The sequence below is a fragment of the Hoplias malabaricus genome, chromosome 1 (genome assembly GCF_029633855.1).
Source record: "Hoplias malabaricus isolate fHopMal1 chromosome 1, fHopMal1.hap1, whole genome shotgun sequence".
Taxonomy (NCBI): Eukaryota; Metazoa; Chordata; class Actinopteri; order Characiformes; family Erythrinidae; genus Hoplias; species Hoplias malabaricus.
The window spans coordinates 69,140,457-69,157,632 of NC_089800.1; the positions used below are offsets into that span (position 1 = coordinate 69,140,457).

At 37.6% G+C, this 17,176-nt stretch overlaps 1 protein-coding gene across 6 annotated transcripts in view; it reads right to left on the bottom strand.

Moving 5' to 3' along the window:
- Positions 1–17,176, bottom strand: part of rps6ka1 (ribosomal protein S6 kinase a, polypeptide 1) — a 90,020-nt gene that overhangs the window by 22,089 nt on the left and 50,755 nt on the right. For 2 of the 6 annotated variants that reach the window (XM_066672003.1, XM_066671994.1), the window contains 2 exons: positions 6,711–6,767; positions 3,788–3,916 (listed from right to left, as the gene is read on the bottom strand). The exons of 1 other annotated variant lie outside the window; for it this stretch is intronic. In XM_066672003.1, the coding sequence (XP_066528100.1) occupies positions 3,788–3,916; positions 6,711–6,767 (186 nt within the window). The remainder of the gene's footprint in view (positions 1–3,787; positions 3,917–6,710; positions 6,768–17,176) is intronic. 3 more of the 6 variants (XM_066672011.1, XM_066672030.1, XM_066672020.1) reach the window with 3 other exon arrangements.

Genomic DNA, 17,176 nt, shown 5'->3' on the forward strand with positions numbered 1-17,176 from the left:
TGGTAAAATACCCCACCCACAGGCAATAAGCATTGACATTATCAGTGCTTATTAGCACATAGCAATGAATGTCTGGGTCAAAGTTGGCACATCTACCATTCTCTTTGGCCTTGAATAGTGAGGTTGATTCAGGGTGAGTCTAGCTGCCTCAACTCACTTATATGTCCACCATTTATGAGCCAGATGTCAGCTGGGTTGTGTTGTACTGGTTACTTGCCAAATTTGATAAAATATAATATACGGCCTGAGCAAAAGTTATAGTATGTATAATTATAAAATGCCACCTTTGGCAAAGGAGAACAAAGTCATCATTTATTATATTTACATGACCTATAAAATTCCTATGAGATGAAAATAAAACGGTTCTGAATGAACCACTTTATGTTTCAGAAAGTAGGTTCCCAATATGAAGCTGGCCAGGTTTAAAATGGGTATAATACTAGGGATGGGCGGTATCCACATTTTTCATACTGTAATACCGTCTCAAATTATTATCTCGGTATACGCTCTGAGAGTTATATCTTTGAGCACAAAGTCGAGTGAATTTAGCTGAACACAGCCCGACAGTGCACAACGACACACATGTTAACAATAAAAACCCATTTCTGGGAGAGCAAATTTCAAGCAACTGGTGCTGAAGGGACAGAAAAGTTCGAAAATAAGCAAAATAAGATGATGTACATTGTTTAGAAGCACAACTGCCGCTAACAGGCACTTATGTTTTTTTTTTTGTTTTTTTTAGCAAATTGAGGTTTAAACACAAATATTTAGAGGATAAAGCCATATACCTGTGAGCACAGGTCGAGTGAAGGATTTTATGAGAATTATGTCTGTTTACAGCTTTATTCCTTTCTCTTTTAACCCAAACTCAGCGCTAAACTTACAACTGCGGTGGGCTACTGGGGTTGTGCTTTTCTCCAACCATTTTCAGACATCGGCATTTCGTGACATCAGCAGTCACTGAGCTCCCACAGCACCCCCTCCCTGTGTCTCTCTTAAATGAAAATTTTAACCTACATTTAAAAACGCAGAACTGAAATTTGACACACAATACACACGCCATAATTACCGCCCTCATTTTAAGATCATTATACCGCCCAACCTTATATAATACAGAATTTGACATCCACTCCACTAAGTGTCAGTACCTTAACCCCCCGGAGTCTGAGGACTTTCAGCCATGTCTAAGGTGATCTGACATACCTTGACATTTTAACAAATTTCATCTACCTAAACAGGTTTGTTACAACACAAACCCAGCAACAATAATGTGACAGAAGTCTGTATGCCATTCATCTGATTTTTGTTTAAATTAACTCTAAACATTGATTTCCCAAAAACCTATTTTCAAAGGTGCTGATGTATAGAGAAAAAAAAAATGGATGGATGGATGGACATTGTGAACATTTATGAAGTTTTCTTTAGAGCTCTGAACTTTGTAGAAATGGGTGTCAGCCTTCTGATATTTAAATTGTTTTTCTTCTATATCGCTATGAATCTGATATGACACTGTTTTTCTCAATACCTGTGGCACACACTGACTATTCATTAAGGAATCCCCACCCCCCCACTGTCAAAGATAATGGCCCATTAGCCCCCAAAATACACCATCAGTGAGACCAACTGAATGTTTGTCTATAAAAGGTGAAATTTCAGTTATTTAGCAACGCCACAGCCAAACAAGTGAGTTTCAGATGACTGTTTAAAAGCAGCAGAGAGCACCCAAACTTTACTACAAGCCATTTTTTCTCTATTGGCTGAACTCTGCACCTATGCGTATTTACAAAACATTTACCGTCAGCTTCATGAAATCTGTTGCTGGAATAGTACTGAACTAGTGTATCATTGACAATAATAAGTGCTAAACATGCTTCAGAAAAACGAGTCAAATATATTTCACTTATTCATCACAAAATGAAGCCGTTCCTCCTCAGGCAGCCGTAATGTTTGACTGTGCTGTCTTGGAGCTCCGCGTTCAGCGCGAAAACACAGCCATGTACATTTATTGATATGACTAAAATGAGCGCATTCACATGTCATAATCCTCCAATAAGAGCGTCCGCATTAGCATGCTATTATCATGTGAATATGAATGGGTGGTCAATCAACGGTCCTGGTCTGAGTCTCAGAGAGAGACTTGACACCCAGATAAAAATACATTTATTTTCAGCCTCCATATATTTGAAATGTAGACTTTTTAAGATTTCTGGGGGGTATGTTTATTATGTTTCTAGGACATTCAGTCCATTCAGTTTTGTCTGAAAGTCTGAAAACATGGGGTAAATCAAGCTGCTCTCTTCTGTGTTGCTTTTGCGTAAAGTGCAGAAACCCCTTACCTGAGAATCTCCAATCAGAGCTTTGAATGAGGAGAGTATGCTACTGTGTTGTTTGATCCGTGTATTTTGACCAAAGCCTGTCACACATACCCCAGGGAACTGGGTGACCGTGTGGAAAAGGGGTACAATATGTCCCTTTTAGCTAAATAACCCCTCTAAATCCATGTAATGTGATCAAAACCAATTAGGATGGACTTGCTATGATTAAAAGTTATTAATCTCATAGTTTATAATAACTGCCATCTCTGGGTTAGGGTTGTTTTTCCAACAATCAAAATCTGCAAAGCTAGAGTGTAATGCACTAACTTAATCATCATATGTATGGGTGTATGTGTTAAAGACTATGAAGAATGAGTGTTTTCCCATCCTCACACTCATTTTGCTAACACAGGAATCACTTACAAAGCTCTTTCTCTCACACACACACATTATATTCAGATGTTCCTCATTACAAAAGCATAAGTAAAAGCATTAATAACATAAAAAACATGCAAATTGTACAAAAGTAATAAAGTGCTAAAAATAAATATTAAGACATATCCTTAAAATATTTAGGACATAAGCATAAAATCTTATATGTATAAAGAAGGCCATTACTTAGTCTCTTTTATGTATGGCAAAAAATCCAACTCAACATTAATACAGTAATAGCAATAACACTGCTGAATTTGTACACGCCCTTTACTTTCAGTTGAGTGTTTAACACACCCAAAAGAACCTTCACACTTCTCTTCCTCTGTCATCTCCTCCTGGGATATCGACGACACATTTAAAATGATTAAATTCATCCATGCATATACCACTCACAGTTTACATATCCTTTCCAGACTCTGCACACAAATGTGTTTATGCATAGCTACTGCTGATATGTTAGATTGGCTTAACGGAACAGTGATAAGAATCCCAACCCTTTCTTCCAACCTCTTCCTAAAGACTACCTGGAACACTGCATAGCATCATTATATACTTAACTACATGGAACATATACCATCCACCAAGTAACAGCATATCAAACACCAATATACACCCACCTAGTAACCTGAAATAAAATTGAAATCACTTTCCATTTGCATTAGCATAGAACCAGCTGGCAAACCCCCTAGAAATCACATGGAATACTTTTACAAGCAAGCAGCAATCCCCTGCAAATTTATCAATATTATATCAACATAGCAACGTACTGCGATACTGTAGAAATACCATAGAACTTAATAAGCAACACCCATGCAACCACCTGGAATATTATTACAATCACTTGCGATCGTATGGCAACCATCTGGAACACAGCTGCAACCTGCAGATTTCTTGTTTACATTGTGCATGCTCTAGATTTCCTTCAATGTATGCACCTTACAAACTAGTGATGTAAATTTACATTAGTACTTTAACAAAGCTTCCAACTTTTGTGTAGCAAAACCTGTATGCTAGAGTGAGAGTCTGGGTGTACTGACCGTCCACGACTCTTGGTCTCGTGCTGAAGCTGTGCTGGAGGCTGTAGACGTCTTGCTGCTATTAGATTCCACTAGGGTATGAACTTTAGCCGGGTTGCCACTATTAGCACCACTAGTTAAGGCTTTATTCTGATGGCGTCGGAACAGAGAGTAGAGAGTTAGCAGTTGCCGTACTTTAAACTTCCTTCTCTCTTTCTCTCTCTCCATCTCTCTGCTAGTCTGGACATCTCAACATCATCTCCTCTATGTGCCTTGAGCTGAGGCTAATCCGTCCTGCATTAGTCTAGCATGTATTAGTCATAGGTTTGAATACTGGAACTATAATTATTAATAACATAAGTTAAATACAGATATTCTCTTAAACATTCAAGCGTCGAAACTAAGTGACAGAGAGAGAGAGAGAGAGAGAGAGAAAGGGTGTGAGTGCATAAACAGATGACAAGAGACAGGAAGGAAGAGGTTGGAGAGAGAGAGAGAGAGAGAGAGAGAGAGAGAGAGAGATAACAAAGGTAGATGGTTGTTACAGTTAGTGAATTTAGCTTTTGTTCACCCAGCGTGGATACTGATCACATATAAATCGCCACAATTGACACTATGGAGCAGCTGCACATGAGGTTAATAGCACCAGGAACAATGCCAAGTATGTGTTGGAGAGAAATAAAAACTCTTAGCACTGGGCTGCACATTGTATAGTTCTCGGGACTGATGGAGAACCATCCTACACGTCTGGGATGAGTGGAAGTGTTGTTTTTGATCCAGAATTAATCATTCAGCCTCAGTAACTGATCACACTAAGGATACATTCACACAGAAAGTACAAGTGGCCCAAACCTGATCTGACATGTGTGGCTGTGTGTACAGCAAAAAAAAATGTTATTAAATCTCACATTTTAGATCAGATTTGGGCCACTTATGTGGTACTGAAATCGGATCCATATACATCTTTATATTTTTGAAAATCAGATTTTCCTCCCTGTCCAGACAAATAGTTGGTCACATTATCATGCCATTCCAGTAGGGGGGGGGCACTGTATCTCTTAAAAAAGACATCAAATCACCATGAAGCAAGAGAGAAACACAGATGTTTCATCCAAAAATCACACCATACTCTCTATGCAGTGCATAACATAAGTCATGAAATGAATACTGAATCTCGAGCTTAAAAGTGCATTATATATTTCTGATACAACATAATTTATATTTATTTCTATAGGGGAATCTGAAATCTAGTGCCATCTGCATATGTACATTCTACTTCTTTGTCTTTTGGCTGCTCCCGTCTGGGGTCGCCACAGTGGACCAACCGCAATCCGCACATAGATCTGGCACAGTTTTTACGCCCTCCCTATTTTATCTGCATATGCACATTGTAATTCTATATTCACTATATAGGAAATGAGGAGCTATTTCAATTTCAGCCAGAGACAGGCATGTGGTGTGACATCAGCTTTTTTTTTTTTTAGTAACCTAAAATGCCATCTTAATGGGGACGGGAGGCCATACCACAGACTTAAAACTTCAGTTTTTAAAAATCCCCATGTTCATGTGGACAAGGTCTGTCTGAGCAGCTGAATTCCTGTGATTTTACATCAATCCATGGACATATGGCCTGGTCAAAGCATTTTCATTTTGTAAAAAACATATGGAAACAAGAACAGGTGAAACTCTTTATCCAGGTTTTTGTCACTTATTTATGACAAAACATATGAAAAATAAGGTTTTAAGTGTTTATTAGAAAAAAAAGGCAGAAATCTTTTACTTAGTAGTTCTTTACTTTCTTCTATATTTTTCACGTCAGTATGAAGGCAGCTCACGTGTAACATGGAAACTCATTATGTCAGCGCTCATCTCCTCTTGTGCTTGTGAGAGACCCAGCAAATTTACACTTACAGTGAAAGAAATTTTCATACACCTGACCAATGAATAGTCATTGACTTTTGGAATGAAATAATGTTTTGTATTCTTTTAAGTCTTTGATTTACACTCTGATTCTCACATAGAAATGTATTGGAAAAAAGAAATGTTTCATTTTGCACCAGTGCTGTTCCGTTTCTTCATTTCAAAATGAAAACCCTTTGGGTGGAACAGACGGACCTTTCCTTCTGGTTAGAACCTGAAGCATATGATGTCACACTAAATGTCCAAAGCAGAGGGTGCAGAAACACCATTTGGAAAATATAAACCTGCAGGTTTTAACAGTACATGTGTAAATATCCCACTTACGAGCACAAATGTTAAATTTCTCGAATGGTTTTTACCCTCTGGATTTTAAAGTTTCCCTTGGGTGCCAAACTCCATTTCCTTGGGCTCTTTCTGCGCTCAAGAGGATTTTAACTGTCTCTGTACAATGAGAGCGGGCTGAATACAAAAACGTAGCTAGTGAAGAGGAGCTGACTCCCGAATTAATCAATACTTTGAGCAAGAAGACTGATGTCAGACATAGGTCATGTTATATAGACCTTGTGAACAGCAAGGAGGGGGAAAGAGGGGAGGGGAAGAAAAAAAAAACAAAACAGATTTGAGCCACTTTAACCTGCTGTGTGAACGTAGGTAGAACAATCAAACCCTCACAGCAAATGCTTCAGTATCCAGTGTAAAGCCCCTGAAGGGTTTAAGCTGTTACTACACTCCAGAACTAGGTAAACACACTGTGACACACAAACAGTTCAGGTCACCAGACGAAGTATAAAAAGTTACAGCCAGCACTAAGAGGTTTGCCCATTGGAGGGCGCTAAAATGTTACTTGAGTTTGATTCTACAGCAGAATATTAGGCGCAATGTTAGTCTGTATTCAGTGAAGCAAGATGGTGTTTTTACACCAGCACCAGAGCTCAGCAGAAAGGGTCCCAGAAGCTCAAGCATAAGCTGTGAGCTCCAGATGTGCTCTAGGTTAGCAGCAGGGGCACTACAGATGTGCTCTTACCTGTCTGATAGCGTTAGAGAAGTCCTTCTCCACCCATGTGATCTCTGACTGCTTCTGCTTAAGGCAGGAGGAAAAATATATTACGGCAGTGTTTCAAATCACAAATCACTTACTCACACAGCCACCTCTGTTTCACCTATTTTGGCAGTTTCAAACACATTACATTCATAAAGCTGCACCATGTTCTCTTCACAAAGCTGCCTTTGTGTTCCAACTAATTAGGGACCCATGGCTGTGTTCCAAACAGATTCTCTTCACAAATGTCACTTTTAATTTATTACAGTGTTCCAAGCTGATTACCTTTGCAGAGCTACTTTTATTTTTTTATTCCTTGGAAACTCAAGACTGTGTTCCACACTGCTTTTGTTCCTGTATATTTTGTTTTTAATTAATTACGACTGTGATCCAACCTGTTTACATCTGTAGACAACCTTTTGGTTTTACTATAGTCTTGGTTTAAAAAAATATATAAAAAATCGCTTACATTCACAGCACCCTTCCTTTAACCCTGGATGTGTTCCAAACGGATTTGGGTTAATAAAGTCATTATGAGTGTGTTATCTTTGCAAAGCACTTTTATTTGTAACTCATGAATCTCAACACCGTGTTTCAATCAGGAAGTCGTCTTTGATTTTAACTCATTATGGCTGTGTTCCAAACTGATTACATTTGCAGAGCAACTTTTATTTTAACCTATTATGTCTGTTACAGATCATTTACATTCAGAGAACCCTTCCTTTAAAATCATGATCATATGCCAAACTTATTTCGGTTCATCCAAGTTGTCTTCGGTTTTAAACTCATTACAGCTGTGTTACAAACCAAGTATCTTTGCCTGGCCCCTTGGTTCCACACATAACCCCCCCCACCCACCCCCAACTTAAACCCGCCACCAATTTGCAGTCACACTTTTTTCATGCCCACAAAGTAGAGCTGAATGTTTTGGTGAAAATATCCAATTGTGATTTTTCAGACAGATACTGTGATTTGATTTGTGATATAATTACTTAAAAAGTCAAGCTTCAATTCATTATTTACCGTATAACGTATAACACATTTACAACATGATTGATCATTACCAGATGAGATACTATCAAAATGCTAATAAGTGTTCTATATTTGAATGAAAGAGTGAATTGAATGAATGAGTAAAGTTTAATGAATTGAAAATAAGGGAACATGCTTCTGCACATTTTAATACAGTTGTTGTTAATCTACAGAATTTAACATTGTTTGGGGGAAAAATTTAGAGAAGCAAAAGTAACTTTAGATTTAATTTTTTTTTCAGTTAGTGTAAAACTAGAAAGTAAAAACTTAAAAAAAAAAAAAACAATAAAACATGGTGTGTTTCGGCATGTACTTTGCCCAAGATTGTACATATAATTTATAATACATCACATCTTATAGCGTTTTCAGACATTATCATCTAAAATACAAACAAGAGTAAAAGATGGTGAGAGCAAGCAAGAGAGAGACCTTCCACAGGCTGCATATTGCACACTGAAGTCACATCCAAATATTTAAGCTCCAAAGACCTTCACATTATGGCCATAGACTCATATATAGCACTTGTGGTAATTTTCATGTGTTGATATGTTATGTTTTTGACACTGCCTTATGATATGAAGCCTGTTCCAAAATAAGATTGCGACGTACCATCCTTTGTTGTATAACTGTTGTCTCAAACTCTAAATATTCTCATATCGGCAATGTGCTGTTTTTCTTGAGGACTAAAATGACCATTGTTGCTGCGGCTGATTTGTTCACATCTTATTTGGTAGGAGTATGAGTAGGGGCCTAGAGCCACTTATGACTGCTCAGTATGTCTGGAGCATGGCACTTTTGATTGGTCAGATGACTTACTAAACTGAAAGCTTTGTCTCTCCTGTCCAAATGGCTAAGACGCCACTGTGGCCCGCGGGTTGATTTAATTTACCCGCCACTTTAAAAATTTACCTGCTTTTGGCAAGGGGCAGGTGCTAAGTTTCCACCCTGGATTAACTCATTACGTCAGTTACAATATCACTTTCATTCAGAGAACAAACTTCACCGGATATTGTTATGACTGTGATAAGTATTGTTGGTTTGACTCTTAACACTTTAAAACTGCTGTTTCATAGATTCAGTCGTCCTCAAAATGAGGGCATATAGGACATTTTCACACACACTTTGTTTGGTCCGGACCAAAACATAATTTAGTTTGACCAAAAGAGGTTGTCTTGGTCCAGATTAAACAGAACAAAGCTCTAGTTCATATGCAGTGTAAAAACACTTTTTTGGACAGCTTGGGTTTTCTAACCAATTACAGGAAGCTGAGGCAGTATAAAAATAAGGATGTGACCAAGCAAATTACTCACTGCCTTCACTCCAAAAAGAGTAGAGCCCTTAAGTGAAAAGAGTGTTTCATCAGAGAACAGTGTTTGTCATTTGATATAAAACAGTATATACTATAAACTATTTAGTATCTTTTATGATTTGTTCAGTATCTACTTTTAATTCATTACTTACTATGAATCATACAGAAAACATGAATTCTGTATTTTTAATGATCATCATTAAAACTACTATGAATGTTTCAGTATCTACTAGTACATTTTCTGTATGAATTATAAATTATTCTGTATAAACTATGAATTATCCAGCATTAACTAATAATCATGCAACTAGTACCTATTTATTACCTTCCATGATTAATTAATTACCCACTTTGTATTCAGTACCTCATATGAACCATTCTTTCTATAACAGGAACATTCAGCATCTTCTAAAATTATTCAGGATCTTTTATAAATTCTCAGTATGTAATGTGAATTTGATTAATAATGATTTACAAAACAGTTTATGAAATTAAATATAAACATGTACTATGAAATATAGAAGTGGTGTAGTTAATGGAGTAAGGTATTTAAGTGTGAATCCAGTTAAGACTGAAGTGGTCATCTTGGTCCTCCCCCCTCCATCATCACACACTCATTGCATCACTCCTGATTTCCCAATTTTGCCAAGGCTAACTACGGACATGGACAGTCAAACATTTGCTCACTTCCTGTGCGCAAAAAAAAACACCCTCAACAAAACAGAACTGGACACCTTATCAGGTCCAGCAGATGTGGAGAGGTGTGACTTAATGAAAATTACACAAGATGCATTTCCTCTCTTCCTACTCCCATTTCAACACAGCTACAGAAACAAGAAACAATCAAACAGAAATTCTGCTTTGTGCAGAAGGGCAATTCAGGAAGATTTAATCAGGACAGACAATATACACATCTTTATACTGTACATCTTAATGTTTGGAGACACCCTGTATAATTAGTGAAATTCGGTTACTTTAAGGTGCACACATTGTGGACATGTGCATCTACAGCTTGTGTAAACTTTATAGAAAAGCAGCTTTGAGTTTATTCAAATTTCCTTCTGAAACAGTGGACATCAGAAGCTTTTTTTTATTCCCCCTTAGATGCTTAGATAAAGCTTCTTTTCTGGGAAGACCTTTCACTAGAGATTGTGGAACATTTCTGTGAGAATCTAACTGCATTAAGTCACAAAATGCTGGATTAGCCATGGACTTAAAACACTGCTCTAACTTACCCCAAACTGGATGGTGCTCCATCAGATTAGAATATGCACTCTCATCACTACACTGTCCATTTCTGGAGATTTACTCCCATTTAGCCAACACTTAGCACTGAGCATGGGGACCTTAAACAAGTGCAGCTGGGTCTGAAAGATTAACTGCTTTTATTTAATTGCAAAAGCTGCAGTTTTTTTGCAGACTATATCAAGAACAAAGTCCTAACAAGTTTAAAACTAGATCATTTAGCTTCTATAAAACTGAGGCATACACACACTGTGATTTGTACAGGAGCACAACTAAATGACAGTCTGTCACTCCACAGTCAGTGTTCAAATAGAAAGCCAGATCTTAAATGGTAAGGAAAACAAGTCTGAATTTTAACTAGAAATAACAGGAACTTAAATCCCAATCACAATATTGGTCAGAAAAAATGCACTTGGATATTTGCTACCTTTAATTACCAACGGTTGCTGCCGCTGTGTGTCCAATTTCATTTCATGGTGCAAGCATGGTGTGTGTGTGTGTGCACAAATGAACATCTGTATCCACTAAATAAAAAGGGGTGTGTACAAAAGTTTGGAGTAATATGCAATTGGAGCTCATTTTGTGGATGCCTATCAGACCATAATCTGGTTCTTCTGATGTTAAGCAAGACGCCCTGATTGCTGAGACACCACAGCTGATTGGTCAGTATGACTGAGACAAGGACAGGTGAAATTCATGTGACCAGTAAATTAAACATCAGTTTAAAAAGTAGTTTGGAGTTTTTATATATGGAGAAATAATTTGTTATATACAGTGAAGAGACACAATATTAAAACAGCGTCTATGTTTCTACTGTTGTGAATGTTTATCAATACACTGGTCGGTCAGCAATTAGGGCTGGCCCCAAATATTAGGCTATCCAGATATTCCTTCATTGTGTAGGCATTTATTTTTATTTATTAATCATAAAGGTCGATCAAGGCACCACTCCACGCTTCCTGTCTTCGAACTTTACAGCAGTTAAATAAATAAATAAATAAAAACATTCCAGCAGTCCATGTGCACTCAGCCTCGCTAACATAAAAGACATGGATGAAGCTTAAAATCAGCCTAACACACTACAACAACCTACTTAAAGCTCAGAAGAACTAAAATTGCTATTTGTGACAGCCCTATTACCAACAGAAAATATAACACTCATTCAGATTGAACACAGAAAAAGAAACTGGCAGGAAACCATCATTTGCTTACCTCAGTCAAACATTAAAATGACCTCCTTGTTTCTGCACTCACTGTCCATTTCCTCAGACGCACTGTTTAGTTCTACAATTACAGACTTCAATTCATCTGTTGCTCGGCATTCTTTCTTAAGGCTCTTTTACCCTGCTCATCAAATTGTCAGGACTCCCACAGAGCAGGTATGATTTGGGTGGTGGATCATTCTCAGTGCTGCAGTGACACTCACTGCAGTGGTGGTGGTGTGTTGTGATGGCATGAGTGGATAAGACAGAGCAGTGTTGCTGGAGTTAGTGTCACTGCTGGACAGAGAGTAAAACACCACGCAAAAATTTCCAAACAGCATCTTGTGCAGATCATCCAGTGATGACTGATGAAGGACTAGAGCAGAGGTCATCAAATCCTGACCTTTTATCCAGGTTCAAATCCCTATAGCCAGTATGTATGGTATGGTACCTTGTTGGTCACCTCTGGACTAGAGGGAAACAAAAAATGTGCAGCTAATGCAAAAAAATGTGCAGCTACTATCTGACTTTGAATATCTGTCTACATTTACAAAGTGGAGCAACAATGTAGGTGTGCCTTATAGCGTGGACAGTGAGTGGACAGCACTGCTGTGCCTGACCCATTTGTACTGGCACAAAACCACACCACTACATTTGTGCCACTGAGAATGATCCAACACCCAAAAAGTCCTTGCTGTGGTGGTCTGGTCAATAAAAAAAAAAAGAAGCAAGAAGAAAAGCAGCTAACAATTACGAAAAGCAACAGATGGACTACAGTCTGCAATTGTAAGAAAGAAAAGAGCACCTTTACAGTAAGTGAAACCAACTTCAATTACAAGCACATACACCCTAACTTACACACACAGCTCTGAAACAGAGGAAAAAAGTGTTTCCTCATGTGACCGTTCAGCCTCTATGTCCCTTATTTTAACTGCTCTCTTTCCATTGTCCTTTACTCTATTTCTTTCTTCCTCTGTTTTATTATTTTCTCTCTATTTGTTGTGAAAAAAAGGATGGATAAAGAGTCAACTTGCCTCACATAAGCGTGGTTTGGTGCGGAAGATATGCCTCCACATGTCCGAGCACTCACGAAAGAAGACTGACAGAAACGCGAGCACACATTTCACAAGTGGCATTCATTTTGTATTTCCTTAATTTTGTGTGTGTGTGTGTGTGTGTGTGTGTGTGTGTGTGTATAAGAGGGAGACAGATAAAAAGAGATATCTTTCAACAAAAATATCAAAATTAAGATGTTTCTAAATAAACCAAACTTCATGATCCAAATAGCGCTAATTTGTTGTTTACTTTTATACTTATTTATTTTTATGGTAATATGCAGAAGTTAAAGACAGTTATTCTGTTTCCATTCAAAACAGCCATTGAGTTAAGATGACATATTCTAAATATTCAACTCCATTTTCACAAGTCAACAGTTCCCTGGAATCTAAAAGTAATGTTTGTGACATGCTTTGCTCAAAATACAACAAGGATCCAACAGCACAGCAGAGTTTCTCAAAAGGACCTGTTTCAGTGCTTGTTCCTTTAAATGAGACCGAGCCAAAATTCAGTTTAGAGCCAGAACCCACACGTGAGGCTTTTTGCCATTTACCACTTGTTTCTCTTTCTTCTCTGATCTCCTTTTACACATATTAACTCAGTGCTCTTATTTCTCTGCACTTGTCCTATTTGTTTTGCTCAGTTTAACCTTATCTTTGTGTTTTAACATAAATACAAGACCAGCGAAGTGATTGGAGAAACTCAGATGTCACAAGTGTCTGCATTCGTAGGCAAGCCACATAACAAACTCACTGCGCTAATGCACTGAAAAACTGACTTTTTTTTTTTAATATGTCCCATTTAATGTATATTATTTGTTAGGAAAAAAGCAAGACATACTGATTCCACAGTACATTACACAGAAGATTACTTCCATCAAATATAATGGTACATTCTTCAATATTAATCGTGTCCACCCATTAGTTTGTGCAAAAGTCTGCAACAATTCCAAAATTCAGTTGCCGTTGAATTTTATTCTTCTCAGGACCCAATTCATCCTTCATTAATACTGTGGTCTTGGCTCTTGGAACACAAGCACCCCCTCTGTGTGTGTGTGTGTGTGTGTGTGTATATATATTAGTTCAAACCCCTTTCAGAGATAATCATAATCCAATCAACATGCATCTTTAGTACAAAACAATGAAAGACATGCCTCTATTGTAAAGAGTACGCTACTGTAGCAAATTAATTCTATACTAATATCTGTACCACAATATAAACCAAATCCTGTTCTCAATAACCTAACCCTAACTTTCACCTTAGTAACACAATGAGAGAATCGATCTTTCATGACACCCCTCCTCCCACACGCCTTCGTCTGTCTTATCTTCTTCTTTCTTTGACCATCATCCTTAACACACCTACCCGTCCTCTCATTCTTCTTCTTCCTCTTATTCCTCCCCCAATCCCCATATTCTTCATCATCCCCCTTACCCCTCCTCAAACTTCTCTTCTTTCTCCTATTCTCTTCCCCCATTCCTCATATGTATATAAGGCCCTCCTAGAATATTTGGTGTTAGGTTGTGTGAACATACTGGACAGGTTACAGCAACAGACTGGATTTGGAACAGAATGAACTGGCTATAGACTGAACTGGTGACAAACTGATGACCAAGTTGTGCCCATGCTTTTCTGCATGTACATGAGGAAAATTCTGAACCTCCAGTCTCTAAACTTCAGATCATCCTGAGATAAAATGTGATCCTGAGATAAAATGTGATCACCCAGCTGTACTCATACATGATCCTGTGTATGTGTAAACAAACTCCAGTCAACGCCAAACTCCAGTCTCCTGACTCTTCAATGCCAAATTTCTAACAACAGCCTAAACTTCAAACTTGGTGATCTAAACCTCCATAACTTTAACCCTACCCTTAACCTGACCATTTGTCAGAATTTAGTTTAGTTATTTTTTTTTTTGTTACACCTGTGGTAAAAAAAAAAATGAGGACAACAAAGACAACACATAAAAGCCCACGGTTCTCCATATCAGATTCCATAGACGTGCAGACATGCTGACCACACACACAGAGAGAGAGAGAGAGAGAGAGAGAAAACGCTAAGGCAGTCAATAGGCCACGCCCCTTCTTCTCTCTAGTAAGTGTTTGGTTGCTAAGCAGCAGCTGGAGGACAATCATCTCTTCACAGAGCTGAACGAGATGCTCTTTAGCTTCATTATCACACTGTTGAGCGAAAATGCCCTGATCTCATTGCTCTAACACAATTACACCTATTGTATGTGTTTTTTGTGTGTGTGTGTGTGTGTGTGTGTGTGCGTGCGCATGTTGCAGTTTGTACTGCTAGTCATCACCTCTCATATCAGTAGAATCAATAGTTGTAAAAGGTGAGATTAAACTCAAGGCTGTGGCTGATTATAAGCCAGTGCTTTGTATGTATATGTTTGGGTTTTTAACAGTTGTTTTTTATGAAAATTACTAATAAAATTCTTCAAATTCTGTGAATTTTCATTTTTATATATGTTTTATTCCTCAATTCCGTCTGTGCTCTCAGCAGTAAGTGGACTGAAATAATATCCACTCAATATTAAATATGATCTCTTAAACTGAAAGCATTGAGATTGAATAAGGGTCACAAAAGTCCAAATTTACTTCTTACTGTTTGAATAAAAAACAGGTGAAATTGCACATACAAAAAGTCATTTATAATTGAGAAAGCATTCAATATTTTTTTTTTCCTAAACATTTTTCTGTAAATCATTTCACTGACCTGTTGCCAATCAACGTAATTTATTACTTACATTACACAAATTTACCATTATTTTGATGCCCTGTCCCAAACCTTTGAAACAAATTGCTGGCATCAAAATTGAAAGAAAAATAAAAGTTGTAACATTTGGCATTTGTACTAAATTAAATTTGATATATGGTTTCACATCATTGTATGCACACACACACACACACACACACACAAATGTTGTGAGAATGAGTGGCCGAACACAACATCGGACATTTCTGGAAGAACAGAACAGATGTGTGTGCCTTGTCATGTACCAAGTATGCATGAATATGCATGACACCTCGATTATCTCAGCGAATAAACATGAGAAATGTTAATGAAGAGGACAGTGAAGAACACTTGCTGAATGCTGGACACTTCTGTAGCTCTGCACCAGCAGTTCAACACTATTATGAGTATTAACATAATACATCTCTAGCAAACGCTACCGCTCTTCAACACCAGGGGGCAGTAAATCATCTCTGAGAGAGAGAGAAAACGTGAGAAAATCTGAGATCATTTTGTGTGAAACGTTTTACACTAAAGAAAATCACAAACAATCAAGAGGAGAATGTGTTCCTTAGGTTTTGCTTTTTGTGTTTTTTTTTCCTCTACTTCAGTGACCAATGGAGAGGCTTGTGAACACCTTGTTCTAAGACACAACCACCCATGAAAACTGCATCAAAACTCTGAAGCAAAAGACTGGCAAAATGCAATGTAAATATCAAATAACTGCAAAGAGTAATAAGCATCTTACATATAGTTTTATTTTCTGTTTTGCATTTACAACATATAATTTCTCTTCTTTACTCAAATATTTGCTTGCAGATTTTGTATAAAATATGACTCCAAATTAACTCTATAGAGAACAAGAAATAGCAGACTCATCTATTCCATGCACTCCTCTGTAGACCTACAAACTAACTCCACAATCTGTTCTCCATCTCTCACACAGCGAGAGAGAGAGAGAGAGAGATCAAAGTTCAGAGATATGTGGTGCACCTTTAGTAAACATTTTTTTACTAACACACAACCTCACCCATCACATCACTCATTTTATGTGAAGGTGCACATTCTCTTGCACTCGAACACACACCATCCCTCTCACACACACGTGCTGTTAAACACGTGCTGATTTTACAAACATTAACTGCTATTCTTGCTTGTTTTTATCTCACTTCCTCCTCTCTGCTGATTATAACCAATTCCACCAACTAAGAGCCCTCCCCTCATCCAATCACATGCCGCCACAAAACTAGCATATGATTTCTCAACATGCATCTAGGAGAACACTTACTGCCCCGTTCTGACGTAACTAAATTTGTTGATGTTAATGTTGTATCAGTAGTTGTTATCATTGTTATTGCAGTTATGTTTGTTACTGTTAACTACACACGTTATTATTGTTACTGTTTTTACCATCTTTATTACTGCTATTGTTTTTACTATCTTTGTTATTGTTACTTATTGTCTGCAAACCCCATTTACAGAATGGCTACAACCCCTTCAAAAAATACTGGGACAGAGGCATGTTTTCATCAAGCAATCAAAGCAAATGTAGACAAGACTTCATCTGCTCAACAGTCTGGGGTTGCATTTGTCTGACTTCATAACGCTCCATACAATTTCAATATGAAAAGGATCAGTTCAGTCACGCACATGCACTCTACATCTATGAAGCCATGCTGTTGTGCAGAATGAGGACTGGCATTGTTTCATCTTTGTCTATATTACAAATATTATTAGTTATTATTCTTTGGCAAACTTGTACCAGAAAAAAAATCATCCTAATCTGGAACAGAGCTTGCCTTTGAGATCTGAGAGGAGATAAAAAAAAAAAGAGAAAGATTAAAATGAGCTGATAACAGAGT